The sequence below is a fragment of the Nematolebias whitei genome, chromosome 19 (assembly GCF_014905685.2).
Source record: "Nematolebias whitei isolate Nwh7 chromosome 19, NemWhi1, whole genome shotgun sequence".
NCBI lineage: Eukaryota > Metazoa > Chordata > Actinopteri > Cyprinodontiformes > Rivulidae > Nematolebias > Nematolebias whitei.
This window is the reverse complement of record NC_056516.1, coordinates 18,113,938-18,129,315: the sequence shown is the minus strand read 5'-3', so window position 1 is coordinate 18,129,315 and position 15,378 is coordinate 18,113,938. Positions and strand designations below refer to the sequence as shown.

The window sequence follows — 15,378 nt, the reverse complement described above, 5'->3', positions numbered from 1 at the left end:
CTAAAATAAACTACTACTTACTACTTGTACTACTATCCCTACTTCGCGGTTTTTCACTTATCGCGGGGCTGCAGGGTACGGTCCCACGCAATTTATGAGGGACTACTATAATTGAGTTCTATAAATGCTTTGAGTTGTCAAAATTCACTCTTAAATGGTCTAACAAGCTGTTATCTATTTTCTTTCTTGTTTAAATATTCAAACTAAAATTATTTGACTGCTGTCTACTGCAGGTAAGACACTGACTGCTGATAAAAACTCTACAAAGCCCCACCTAAAATAATCCAAACTATCATTTTAGGTTGTGATTCAAACAGCATTTTAATGCTTACTTTGAAATAAAAGTTTTTGGTGTACGCAGGTAATAGTAAATATTCGCCCAATTAAACAAACAATAAGTAATAAATATGCAATAAAATAGAACTTTGTTGAGCCGACAGGAAATTAACCAAGTTGAACAACTAACAGTTTACCCAAACGACAGAATGCATTAGCAATCTTTTACTATTTTCCAGACACCATAACTTAACCACACAGCCTAGTTACTTACTGGTTAATGTAAAACTCTTTAAAAAACATTTTATATTCTTCAGTACCGCAAAGTTCTGACCCAAAATAAAATGGAAACCACCATTGTTTATTAAATTTCAGGAAACCACTTTTATCAGTTATATCTTCAACCCAAAGTCATTTTAATGATTTTTCTATGTGTGATGTGTGTTTTTCTCCTGCTCAGAACGTGTTTGGGGATTTGCCTGCCTTACCAGAGTACAAAGTGGCAGATGCCAAGAAGTCCAAATTCATCTTACTCCACTACAGTACATTCAAAGCAGGCTGGGACTGGCTGATTCTGCTCGCTACGTTCTACGTAGCCGTGACGGTGCCGTACAACGTGTGCTTCATCGGAGACGATGATGACGTGACCCGCAGCACGACTGTCAGCGACATTGGTGTAGAGATTCTGTTCATCATAGGTCGGATGCTGACTGAACCATTTTGATGTGTGAACCGTTTACCTGCATTTTAATAACCAAACCCGCACTCTTCTCTTTCCAGACATTGTTTTTAACTTTCGCACGACTTACGTCAGCAAGTCAGGCCAGGTGATCTTCGACGCTCGACAGATTTGCATCCATTACCTGACCACGTGGTTCATCATCGACCTGGTGGCCGCGTTGCCCTTTGACCTGCTCTACGCCGTCAAAGTCAGCGTGGTATGTGCCAAACCTCACGAGGTTGAACCCTGTGTGCAGTCGCGGTGTAAATCACTGCGAGTTGAATGTTGGAGAACGTTTACAAAACTGTAAAAAATAAAAAAGATGTTATAAAGAACAACTTTCAAGGCTGCGCTGAAGAAAAAAAAAAAAATCTCACGAATGAAGTGTTGCCCGGTAACAACCGCTTTTAAACGAATCGTCCCTGAAAAGAGTAGCGTGGCTACAAGAATAATCAACTCAGATGTTCCCAGATCTGCCCCAGAGTCTCTTGGATTTGGCATATTGATTCCACATTCTGTACGAGCGCTGACAAAACAATCAGACCCACATCATTAAAACCTTTTTCTGTTCTGCCAGAGTCAAACACATGGCCCCCCAAAGAGTAGTTGAGTGGAGGATGAATCTATCTGGAGCAATTAGGAAGGATGTTTTGTCGCATCCCCGGTTGAACAATATTACCCCACTGAAACACAGCACTATAGGGAGCTTTTGATTGGTTGCTTATAGAGGTTTCTGCTGTCTGGTTCCTAATTTAGAATAAAAAAAGATGTTTTGATTGTGCTGCGTGCTGCTGTTTAGTTAGGGTGGTGTGAATACACAGTACTGAGCACACAAGCGTCATCTTTTACAGTTTCAGAGAGCAAATGCATCCAGTCGTGTTTTCAAACCAGGTAACATTCAACGTGTAGGGTCAGTAATGCATCTTAAAGCCATTTTCACATCATGTTTATTTTATCTGCCTCTACAAAAGCAAGGGAAGTGACATAAAAACTGGAGAGAACACACCATTCAATTTACAAATGAGATCACGTGAAGTGGAAAGTTGTCCTCCAGCCTCAAGAAACTGATGACACCTCATCCTTTGGGCTAAGAACTATACAGCCCATCTGGCTTGTTATGAAGGCACAGTCTAAAGCCAACACTTGGGATATTATAAGTGTTTTTACACTGGACATGGACAACTTGCACATCTGTGGAGGTTCTGTTAAAACTGGATACTAGATACTCTCATTATTTGCAATTAAAGGATGATGAGGAACAATACTTCTAGAAAAGTGTAAATGTTCTGTTAAAAGTAAATAAAAAAAATAGAATGCATTGGTTTGTAAAAATAAAAATACAAATTAATTATGCCATCTTTAGAAGAAAATTATTTATATTTTGAATAACAGCAACAAATCTTGTTTTCATGATGATGATGAAAGCATGGTTATTGAATTGAATTGAATTGAATCAAATTGAATTGAATTGAATAACCATGCTTTCATCAACATTTTACACATCATGCTGTTTTTGTTTCCAGCAACTTGAAAATATTCACAATAATCCAGTTAAATAATTAGGTACCACTTTACAATAAGGCTCCCATTATAGATGCCTAATAAATAGTTTATAGATATGTTATTAATTCCTCTAGAAACACTTTATAAATAATTAATAACTGCTTATTATGCATTAGTTAAGGGTGACAGAGACAAAACTGCACTTTATCACTGCATTATAAGATTTTACAAGTAATATTACATCTTGAAAAAAATTGGATTTACAAATGCTTATTGTGCTTACAAGGTAGTAACTGTCTGAAATGTTTAATGTAACAACTCTAGATGAAATGTAGAGGTGGCAGATTTGGCTCACTATTTGGCAAGAAAATTGTTAGTTTTGTCCCTTTCTCGCCCTTAATTAATACATAATAAACAGTTATTAATTATTTATAAAGTGTTTATAGAGGAATTAATCATGTATCTATAAACTATGTATTAGCCATCTATAAGGGGAGCCTTATTGTAAAGTGGTACCAATAATTAGATTTGTAAGTTCAATTAATAGACATTTAAAATAATTTAAAGTGCTACACATAGGTTGGTTAAAAGGGTTGTAAATAATGTTTTTCCTCTAAATGAACGGAGAAAAGGAAGGAGAGAGGAATGGCAGGCTGCTCTGGGCAAATGAACCTGTTTGGCTCTGGACTCTATTAATGGAAATACCACGAGCTCCCAGTGGATCAGGTTCTGGATGTAAGGCTACTGGGCCATAGGATCCCCTGCTGCCTCTGCGGAGAGCAGGAAACACTGGAACAATTGCTGAACGTTCTGCCTGATGTCCCCTCAAAAGACGGAGCTTTCTCATTGTCCTGTTTGAAAGCAGAAGCCATCTATCACTAAAACGAGCCACACGGCCCTCAGTCGTGGTAATCCCTTGTGTTCGGTTGTCATTTATTTCTCATATATGTCTGTCATTTCTGCTGTTTTTGGTCATTTTTTTCTTAGTATAACTAGAAAACTGGTGCCTCTCTGGCTTTTTTCTATCTTTTCTTGAGGAACATTCATTCATTTGTTCATTTGACAACATATTTTATCTTTCATCTAACACTATTTTTATGTTGTAATAATTGTTTTCTGCACATCTAGATGGTTAGTGAAAGGCTTTACATTAAAAAATAAACCAACAATGAGAGTTACTTTGAAATAAACACATCTCAATGACGACTGCATGCTGAAAACATGGTGATGTTTCACTGGACTGGAGCTGTTTGAGTCTAGTTGGCAACTCAGCACTGTGAGAAAATTGTGTTGCTGTCCCTCTGGACAGTTTGTGACCGGTGAGCTATGCAGCTGTATTTTTTGCAACCAAAGTTTGTGAATCAACTTTCAAAAATGTTCTCTATGGCATGCAAATTGTATTTTCGTCCATTTTTACCCACATTGCACCCATCTCCGTCAGATTCATACGGACCTCGGAAGTCACTACCAGGTTTGTGATCTATACTGAAATCCACTTTGAAATCAAAATAAGCTGATCTGGCCCAGTTTCTACCAGTTGCATCCATCCATTCATCCATCCATCCATCCATTATCTTGTGCTTGTCCTAGAGTTGGGTTGCATGGGTTTTCTCCAGGTACTCCGGTTTCCTCCCACAGACCAAAAACATGCATGTTAGACTGATTAGTAACTCTAAATTGTCCCTAGGTGTGAGAGAGACAGAGTGAATGGTTATTTGTCTCATTTGTCTTTATGTGACCCTGTGATGGACTGGAGACCTGTCCAGGGTGTCCCACGCCTCTTGCACAGTGACTGCTGGGTATGGGCACCAGTGACCCCCGCGACCCAAAAAGGAAGAAGCAGGTAAAGATAATGGGTGGGTGAATAGATGGATGGAAGAACATTTGACCCTCCATCAAATTCAGTCCGTTGCCACGTTGAAAAATATACAAAGTTTGTATAATCCTGTTGTGTTTTCAGTACCAAGTCGCAAAATCTTCTAAATTAGGCATGATGAGGTGTTGTGGCGCACAGGATGTAGGGAACAATCTTGTTTTTGAGTTGTGGTTCAGCAATAAAAAGCTACAAAATGTTAAAAAAAATCTCCACTGTTAAAATCCCCACTGTTGATTCATGGTTGGGGTTAGGCCAATGAGATGGGGCACATGTCTCTTTGAAGGGAACTGTATCTTGAAGATCCGTGGCCTTCAAAGAGCTATTCGATTTTGAACAGTAATGATGTCATGGCGTACAGCTGTACATCGAGATGTAGACCTTACGTTGTGACGTACGACATCAGAGCCATACCACGTCTTATCAAGTGGGACAAAACATGTGGCCTCCCCTTAGCCTGTTCTCTTTTGTCTCTGAAATGGCAAAGGAGGAGCGTTTGTCCCTGAATTTGAAGAGGAACACACAAAGAAATCCAGAGAGGAAATAAATTAAACAGGAAGAAGCGGGTGTAGATAATGTATGTATGGTTCTACAGTACTTTGATTGGATTGGGGAAAATGTTTGTTAGCAGAAACAACAAATTCATTTTACCTCAATTCATTTTGGGCAAAATGTTAATTGTTTTGGTTCATCGTCCCAGAAAGACTGTCATCACATGGTTTAATTAGAGCAAGGATGTCACTTCCTGGTTGGTTTTATGTCAAAAACTACAATTGATTTATGAAGATTAAGAAAAGTCTTTTGTTAGGACTTAAATTAATTGTTTCTATTATCACACTTTTTTTCATTTCTACAAATTTTAACTTGAAATGTAAAAAATAGAACAATAAATGACCAGGGAGGACTGTTTCTGAGATAGTTTGGAAAAATGGGTTGCCACCAGTTCTATTAAATCCCACCATTAAAGCTGCTCCTGTTGCACTTCCTGGGCCTCACTGGAGAACAGTGTTATCCATGCTTACTGGCCCAGTACAGCTACATAAATAAAAATAAACTTGACCCATCGTGCTGTTGTGGTACACTTGTAGGGCTGACGGCAAGCCTGCAGGGGGAGAAATAATGAGCATTTCTGTAAAGTTATAGCCTCATGAACACAAAAGTTGCCTTAAAAAGCTGTTGGAAAGGAAGCAATCAGGTAGCAAAATGTAAATTTCACACTTGATGGGCAGAGCAAATGAGAATGTGAATGGCATGTGTGTGATGAAAGCAGCAGAAGGGGAAGATGAAGGAGTAAGTAGCAGGAGATGCATGTTGGGAACATTTTATAGCTCACTGTTCGTGCTGTTGGAGCAGAATGCGATGTGGTACAGCCTGCTCACTCCATAGGTGGGATGCGGGTTGGTGATATATAGTGGAGGAAAGACGGAGCTTCTCCCCAGGGCTCTGTAGGAGGCTTCATTACCACTCGTGCTGCACCAGTTCTTTATTTCTCACAGCAAGAGTGTGCAAAAACCACCATAAAGCAAACTGAAGACAAGTGCTGGGGCAACCCTGATAAGGATTTTTACATCTGTTCTCCAGGGCTTGTTCAAAGATTCTGGTAGTCTTCATCTCTTGTTCTCTCAGATGCACAATTCTCACCAAATCGATAACATACATTATATGTTTCTATTACAAACTATCTACCATATTTTCCTAACCGGCACAAACTTGTACAAGACACTTTTGTTCGTCTTGTCTCTTGTGTATTCAAACTAACTGCCTAAATAAGTAAATGGATAAATAAATAAAACAAAATAACTGGGCTTCTATTCCCTTATTGAAGACTTTTCACTCACCATTTGAGCAGCTTGCTCAATACCTTTTCAATTCACATAAGTCTAGGTTGCATAACGGAGCTTCACTTGCAGTTTGAAAGTTTGAAACTTCACACTCTCCAGTTGTGGAAATGGAGAAAGCTCCCCGGATGGATAATCTTTCCCCTTGCAAAGATTATCAGTAGCTCCAGTCATGTGTCTTACCATTTGTATGCTGATGACATTCAACTGCACTGTTCCTTCTACGACTCAGAAGTTAGCTGAATGAGTAAATTGTGTCTCCCATATTAAGGCACGGCTAGCTAACAACTGCCTTCAGTTAATATCCTGATGCATGCTCAATAATCCAGGTAGAAAAATCTAAAAAAGTTAAATCTGGTCCTCTCGGATGAGAGACGAAACGTTTCTACATTTTTTTGTTGATTTGCTTCGTTTTGTTTTTTTGAATGTCCAGAGGACCAGATTTAACTTTTTTAGAGTGCCTTCAGTTAAATTCTAGCAAGACTGAAACCCTGATCATTGCTCCTGAACAGAGAGTTCCTTGAATCAAACAACACCTCGGTTCTCTGAGCTCCTCTTCTCAGCCGAGCCTCAGAAACCTTGGTGTTCTGTTCGACCAGTCAATGTCTTTGGAAAAACACTCAAAGCTTCTGGTAAAAAAAAAAGTTGCTTTTATCATTTGAGAAATATTTCTAAACTGAGGGCAATGTTATCCAAATCTGACCTGGAGATGATTATTCATGTTTCTAACTCTTCTCATGTGATTATTGTAATTCTCTTTTTACTTGTTTTAACAAATCTGCTGTCGCTCGTCTCCAGTTGGTCCAGAATGCTGCTGCTTTTAACAGGAACTAATAGAAGGTCACGCATCACACCGGTTTTACCTTCTCACCATTGGCTGCCTTTTGAATTTAGAATTAATTTTAACATTTTAATCTTGACTTTTAGAGTGGGAGTGGTGGCACAGAGGTTAGAGAAGCTTGGGGCTGTGATCAGAAGATCGTTGGTTCTACTCCCCATACCGACAACATCAAAATGTGGGTGGGATTGGTGAAGCACCCACACCTGTTTCCACCCTCATTTACCCCACTCTGGACCCCCACCATCTGCTCCCCCGGGCACCCTAGATGGCAGCTCTCTACTCCACAAAAAGGGCTGTGTTAGCTCGGTGGTCTGTGGTTGCATCAGGAAAGGTATCCGGCGTAAAAATAATTTCCAAGTCTTCGTGTGGCTTACTTCGCTGTGGTGACCCCTGAAGAAGGGAGCAGCCGAAAGAAGAAGAAGAAGAAAAAAGTATTTTATTTTAGAGCTTTAAATGGACAGGTCCCCCAATACATCACTGAAATGCTGATCCTTTGTTCTCCAGCTTGCACCCTTTGGTCTTCAGCACTGAACCTCCTAAAGGTCCTAAGACCTGGTTTAAAACTCAGGTGACCCATCCTTTCAGGTCGTAGCCCCCAGGCTGTGGAACGCCTCTTCATGCAGCTCAAGACATTTTTATTCAGACAAGATTTTAGCTGACTGTTTGACTTCTGGTTTTATCAGCTTTTCTTACTGTCTGTGTTTTATTTTAAGCCTCTATCTGCATTTCTGTAAAGCACTTTGTGATTTTATCTATGAAAAGTGCTATATAAATAAAGTTTACTTACTTACTTTAACAGAACAGAAGTCAAGCTGGTTTGTTTTTTAATACATTTTTTTCTGGATTTACCATGTCCTGGATGACCTAGCCCAGCATTCATGATTAGTTCCTTTAAATGTGCATACATGCTAATGTTTATAGCCAAGATAATAGTCTTGTTGACTAAATTGTCTGAGGAAGGTGGTCAACCTTCCAATAACAGCTCCATAGTTTATTTTCACCATGAATTATGACTAGTTAGAGGTCAGGAAATATGACCTCTAAAGGCTGGGAGAATAACTGCATAATATTTTTGAGTGCAAAGGCAGGCAACAAAACTATTTTAGGCCTGATCCTAACAAACAGGTTATAGGAATAAAATAAATACATAGAATAATAAAATAAAACAATACAAAATTTATATACACACAGTTTCACTCTGACTGCAATTGCAGTAAATAAAAACAGAATATTGCTAAATTATGGATGTGTTTACTCTAATGCTGTTGCACAAAAGGAAAGTGAGAATGTGGTGAGTCGATTTACGTTTGCACAGACACACACAGACACATGCACTCATGCACGCACACGTTCATTCAATAAGGACCGCCAGTCCTGACGAGGTTACTGTCCTAAAAAGGTAGCAAAATGCAAACATACACTAAATATAATTCTAGTACTAAAGCAAAAGTAACAATTGCACAAAGTACTGTTACACTTCCACTACTAAAAGTATAATTGATGGGGTCATTTTATGTGCAATGATCTGAAAAACATTTGTCAAAAGGTGTTTTGAAATTACTTTATTTTAATTATTTTGGTTCTTGTTTTTCTAAGTAATTGAAGACGAGAGACTGATGTTTACAGCAACGAGTAAAGGAATTAAAATAGTTTTTAAGAATCCCTTTTGTAGGCAGTTATAAAGAAGCTTTTGTAAAAGGTTAACTTTCACTTATAGCCCAACTGCTCATAATGTAACAAAAGTGCATTTTCACTGCCGAGTTACTGCAAGTGCATATTTTATTTATGTTAATTAATGATGTTAAAGGTGCAATGAAGGTGCACTGGAATATTCTGAGACAACGTAAACATGTATAATGGTAATTAATGAATTGAACTGTGTGAGTTGGGTCATGTGGCACTGGTTTGTGCCCTACACCATCTGATGTATCAAATCATTGTCAGAGTGTCGAGATGCAAATCGTATCAGTCACAGACCATAATATGTCCAAGTCTTCTTGCACCTAACAGTAGAAAACTGATGAAATGATACTTAACATGTAAAGTATAAGAAATCTTCATGGTGCTTTAGCCACAGTTATTAATAAAATTAATAAAAAGACAGTAGAACATCTTACTGTTGAAGGCGAAGACTGAAATCCAAAAGAACGAACAATCTTACGAGCAAAAGCCTGATTGCCCTAATTGGTATTTTTACAGTCAAGGGTCCTCCATCAGTATATCTTCATATAGATCTTACTGTGAAAATGTTTACAAGGAGTAGTCAAGTTCTAATTATGGAAAGGGAGAACGTTTGAGGAGTTGTTCACGCTGGGGAGAGCATGAGACATCATTAGAAGTGCCTCTTAGTTTTTTTACTGTGTGTTTATGAAGCTGCATTTTACTTTCCTTGAGATTTATTGTGTGTTAAAGAAAAAACCTTTGTAGTGTGCTTTGTCTATTTAAGTTTATTTTGCAGTTTCAGACGCCTGTAAGCAGGACATTGTAAAACATTTAAGTGACTGTTTTGATCTTTTAAAATTGGCAAAAATTAGACAAATTTCCTTGAAAAGCCTTACTGTCCTTATCACAAGATACGTTACTGCAGTTTTGTCATTGCAGTGGCATGTTATCTTTTCATGCTTTGGCATTTGTGCACTACATTACACCAAAGTTAGTCATGGAGTTCCTCAAGATTCAGTGCTTGGACAAATACTCTTTACCTTATTTATGCTCCCATTAGGTAACACTATTAAACAGCATGGGATAAATTTTAATTGTTATGCTGATGATACACAGTTATATTTGTCCATGAAACCCAGTGAATCCAATCAGCTACTTAGACTTGTCTTAAATACATAAAAACATGGATGACTCTAAATTTTCTGCTTTTGAACACAGACAAGACTGAGGTTTTAGTTTTTGGACCTGAGCACCTTAGGAATGAATTTTTCAGTCTTTCTCTCTCCTTAGATGGCATTAATCTGTCCTCCAGCTCTAATGTTAAAAATCTTGGTGTTATTTTTGATCAGGACATGTCTTTTATCCCCCACATTAAAAACATTACTAGAACCACGCTCTTCCACCTGTGTGATATCACTAAAATTAGAAATTTATTATCTTAAAATGATGCAGAAAAACTGGTTCTTGCATTTGTCACGTCTAGACTGGACTATTGCAATGGTTTGTTATCTGGATGTCTAAATACTTCTTTAAAAAGACTTCAGTTGATCCAAAATGTTGCTGCCACATGTGGTGCATATGGTGGAACGAAATTGTGGGAACCATAAGAGCTGCTTCAAGTATGCCGTTAGGCCAGAATGTTCAAATTTCTTATTTATCATAATGATCAAAAATAGATCTTATGGTGAAATATGTCACGTCATTTTAACATTTGATTTATTTTAAATAAAATCATGCAAACAAAAAAGTGAATTGTAACACTTTGCCACCCTTTCAGGCCTCATTTTGTGATGTGTAATGGTAAACCCTTCTGTTTTTAGGTGTCTGTGGTGCACCTGTTAAAGACCGTGCGTCTGCTTCGTTTGCTGAGGCTCCTGCAGAAGATGGACCGCTACTCGCAGCACAGCACCGTGGTCCTGACTCTGCTCATGTCCATGTTTGCCCTTCTGGCACACTGGATGGCCTGCATCTGGTACATTATTGGGAAAATGGAGATGGAAGCCAACGCCTACCACTGGGATATTGGTGAGCACCTGCAAAAATCATGCCGGTTGTTACCCCTGAAGCCAAGAATGCCTACGAGCTCCCTTGGTGTTAAAGCCAAAGTCATTTCTTGTAAGTTTTATCCTCAGTGCTTTCAGCACAGCAGGTCTGCTGTTGGAAATTGTCCTAAAAACCAGTGTGACACTGTTACTGCTCTATTATTGCTTAATGCCTTTTTTAAACTAGAATTTTATGTTCGTTGTTCAGGAGAACTAACTGAAATGTAATCTTTACATGCCATGACTAAAGAAAAAAGAGAGAAAACTTTACTGGGGTTTTTCATCATAAAAGAATCAGAGCTCAACGGTGAGGGAAATTCTACAAAAACAGCAAAAGCAACAAAATAACAAACACAACAATGATATTCTTCATGTATCTATCCATCCATGTGCATATCAGGATTATGTTAATGTATAAAAGAAATTCCTTTTTTTTTACACACTTTAGTTTTTGGGATATTTTCGACACAGATAATGGAAGATCTTTCTGCACCAACAATTTAGCATTACTTGTTGTTTTGCCTTCTTTATTCTCTCATTTCCATCCACACGTCTCCTGAAATTGCTCTGCCAGAAGCAGAATTGAGTGTTTTCAAATCATGCAAGTTTAAAGAACATGACTTCTTCCAGTCAGGATAGATGTAGCAGCCAGGTATTGTTAATTAGCTCTTGGTATCCCTGGATTTTCCATTTAACTCACGTCAGATCAACAGCAGAAGTTTTTAAAGAGTCGTAGACAACTGTTACTTGTTATAAACAGTTTGTACAAATACGTTGTTGGTTAAAATACTATACCAATTCATCGACATGCATTTAAATCTGTGGCATTGAGAGAATGGTCACATTCTATGTCACTGGTTTTGGTTTAACCTTTAACCAGTCTGAGATTAAAGTCTATTCTTTCCATCAATTTACATCTGAGAAACAGTCAGCTGGAGTGCTGCTGTTTGTTTTACAGGTTTTATTTTAACGCTTTTGATCCCAAATGATTTCTGAAGATATTCAAGAATCTAACAAGGTTGAATCCGGTCGTCTGGACGGATTGCTCTTTGTTGAAATGTTTACTGTTTATTTTTTTCTGTATAAGTCACACCTTTGTGCATAAATTAGCATGTCCTGCGACATATACAGCAAAATGACTAATGTATGTTTTTTTTATATTTATAACCCAATTTTTGTGTGAGATCTGACAATTTCATTCATTCTGACATGGAAAATATTGAACACTACCATTTTCAGTCGCTAGAGGACGCTCGAGTTTTATGGAAAGCCAAGTGTCTCATTAATAGGTAAAAGTGGCTATTAATGAGACACTTGGCTTGCCACAGAGGCCACTTTCATCTTGCTGTGGAACTCCTGGAGCAAACGTCAAATCAGCTGCATTTTGCTGCGTCGCCCAGGTGAAATGCAGCTGATTTGACCATGAAAGTAAATTTATTAAAGAAAAGTTCAACTGAGTCACACCTTTACTATAATGTCAAGCAAACAAATAATTGTTTTTAAGTGTTAATCTTGTTAATTTTTTGTTAAAGTCCTCTTGTGCTTGCTCCCGTGGCCACCATTTGGCAGCCAATCGATTTTTGGCACAACACCGGCCCACGTTTCCAGGTGGTCAATGGTGACGCAAAATAGATGCAACTTATACAGTGAAGCAATGTATTTATGTTTATTTTCCACTTTATTAGACATATTTGTTGTTAACTGATGTTCAGCACTTTGTTTCAGCTGTGACTGTGTTAAAATGCTTTATAAATTAAGCTGATGATGATGATGTTTGGACTGATGCCACTTATACGGTGGTGCGGCGTGTATGGCGGAAAGTACGGTAACTGTTTATCCGAAGGCCCTTAAAAAGCCTCTTTTTTTTTTCCTGCATACCTCTTAATTGGAAGGATCAGCTGGTCTCTCAACAAAATCGATCAACTTCTCCCGACAGGAGTCAGGGTAAGGAGGACACTCTGAACTCGGAAGGATAAATTGGATTCATGATGACAACTGGATTCTACTGTTTTGGGTTTGTTGGAATCTGGTTGTCTACAAATTCGTGTGGAGGTGTTGAAGCTTGACAGTGCTCGGACTGAATGTGGAGCTGTGACAGGGAGTTGGAGCAGCTGTTATCAGGACTGTGATCTTCCTGGCAGCACTCATGAATGATGGGAATAATCTTGGAGAAAGCTGTGAGCTCAACTTTTGGAGTAAAGGATCAATTTGGCTGTTTTGGAGTTTCCAGAGTTTCCAGTTTTCAGAGAATATGTACCAGCGAGACTTTAATGGCAGAAACAACAATTCACGAGTTCTACCTGACCCAAACTGTGGCCTTGATGCCGGACTTATCTCAACTCCTCCTGGAATGTTTTGAAAACAACAAAGATGATTTGACTGTCTCCTCACCCCTCCCTTCCCCAAGGCCGTGGACATGTAACAGAACCTCAACTGAGCTGAAGATGAACGTCACCTCTTATCTGGACAATGGCTGAGGGGGGGCTCTGGACTATGCTACGTCTTTCCCTTAAAAATACAATGTTTTCACCGCCTATATGTAAATGTATAACATCTGTTTATGTTGCTTTGCTGTGGTAGGTTTTTTTGATGCCTCAAATCGTGCCCTGTCTAGGACACGGTGTGAGAGATCTTTTTTTTTATACCGTCTCTCCTCATGTTTTTCTTTCCTTTTCTTATCTAAGCAAAACATTATTCTGAATAAGAATAAGAAGGCCGCGCTGATTATTTTTAGCCGCAGCTTTGTGCACTCCGCCCATCTTCGGACGACTGTACATACATATTCGCGTTGTATCTCGGTGCAATGCCAATAAAGTTTATTCTGATTCTGATTCTGATTTTGAAGGACTACTTCAGACTGAGGAACTGCAACAAACTGGTAATGACTCAAACTTGTTAGATTTATCTACCTGGATTATTGAGCATGCATCAGGATATTCAGTAGTCTTCGGGGCATACAGATTACTGATGTAGTGAAAACTTTGTAGATTGATCATGTTTTTGCATTACAAATTTAGTTTGGAATAATAAAAGTTATACATTTTGTTCATGCATGCATTATCTAGAGTTTACAGAACTTCACACTTCACTGTTTCTCTGAATATCTCCAGTCATCACCACCAGTTTTGGTCTAAATCTTTGTGACATATATAAAAAATAAACTGGAATGCTGGTATTTACTTTTTTTTTTTTTACATGAAGATCAGGAGTCAAGCAGGACTTTGATCTCATATTGACCTTGGACCTCTGGAACATGCATGTTCTTTTGTAGTTCCATCGACTTCAGTTGTAAAGTTGGAAGAGTGAAAGTGTAAGTTCAATTTTTAAGTACTTACAACAGTTCTCATTGAACAATATGCTAAATAATTCATTCCTTTGGTTACTGTCTTCCAAATGGAAAGACTGAACCAAAAGTTTGTGGCACAGAGCATATACAGGTTTTATTTTAGCGTATTTGATCCCAAATGATTTCTGGAGATATTCAAGAATCTAACAAGGTTGAATCAGGTCGTCTCCCGATGACCAGGTGCTGACGCTGTCCACGGACAGCATAAGGCAATCATTCATCAAGATCAACGCCCGAAAAGCTTCTGGTCCTGACAACATACCTGGTCGTGTGCTGAAGGACTGTGCAGTGGAACTTGCAGCGGTCTTCGCGGATATCTTTAACATCTCGCTGAGTCAGACCATCGTCCCCACCTGTTTCAAAGCCACCACCATCACCCCTGTCCCAAAGAAGGCATTGCCTTCCTGCCTCAATGACTATCGTCTGGTGGCACTCACCCCCATCTTGATGAAGTGCTTCGAACGGCAAGTCATGAAGCACATCCACTCTGTCCTTCCTGCCTCCCTAGATCCCTTCCAGTTTGCATATCGGCCAAATCGTTCGACCTACGACGCCATCTCCTCTGCCCTCCACACAGCCCTCACACATCTGGACACTAAGGACTCCTATGTTAGAATGCTGTTCATTGACTTCAGCTCAGAATTCAACACCATCATCCCCCAACAGCTCATCCTAAAACTGGACAGTCTGTGGCTGAACACCTCATTGTGTAACTGGCTGCTAGACTTCCTGACCAGGAGACCACAGGCAGTACGGGTCGGCAGTAACACATCCAGCACCATCACAGTGAATACAGGAGCCCCCCAAGGATGTGTGCTGAGCCCACTTCTATTCACCCTGCTGACACACGACTGCACACCATCATACAGCTCCAACTACTTTGTCAAGTTTGCAGATGATACAACTGTGGTGGGTCTCATCAGCAACAATGAAGACAGACTACAGGAACGAGGTGAGCCGCCTGGCCTTGTGGTGCGGACACAACAATCTCTCTCTGAACGTGGATAAGACAAAGGAGATTGTTGTGGACTTCAGGAAGATGCATGCCCAGCATGCTCCTCTGACCAGCAATAGTACTAGTGTGTAGAGAGTGAGCAGCACCAAGTTTCTGGGAGTGCACGTCTCAGAGGACCTGTCCTGGAGCAGGAACACTGCATCACTGGCCAAGAAGGCTCACCAGCGCCTCTACTTTTTCCGCAAGCCGAAAAGAGCTGGAGCTCCAATCCCCATCATGTGCACCATCTACAAGGGTGCCATAGAGTGTCCTGACCAGCTG

General features: G+C 39.3%; 1 protein-coding gene across 1 annotated transcript in view; it reads left to right on the top strand.

Moving 5' to 3' along the window:
* The window catches only part of kcnh8 (potassium voltage-gated channel, subfamily H (eag-related), member 8), a 113,534-nt gene that overhangs the window by 44,167 nt on the left and 53,989 nt on the right, over positions 1–15,378 (top strand). The window contains 3 exon segments of the mRNA XM_037693651.1: positions 737–974; positions 1,057–1,214; positions 10,535–10,739. Coding sequence (XP_037549579.1) covers positions 737–974; positions 1,057–1,214; positions 10,535–10,739 — 601 coding nt within the window.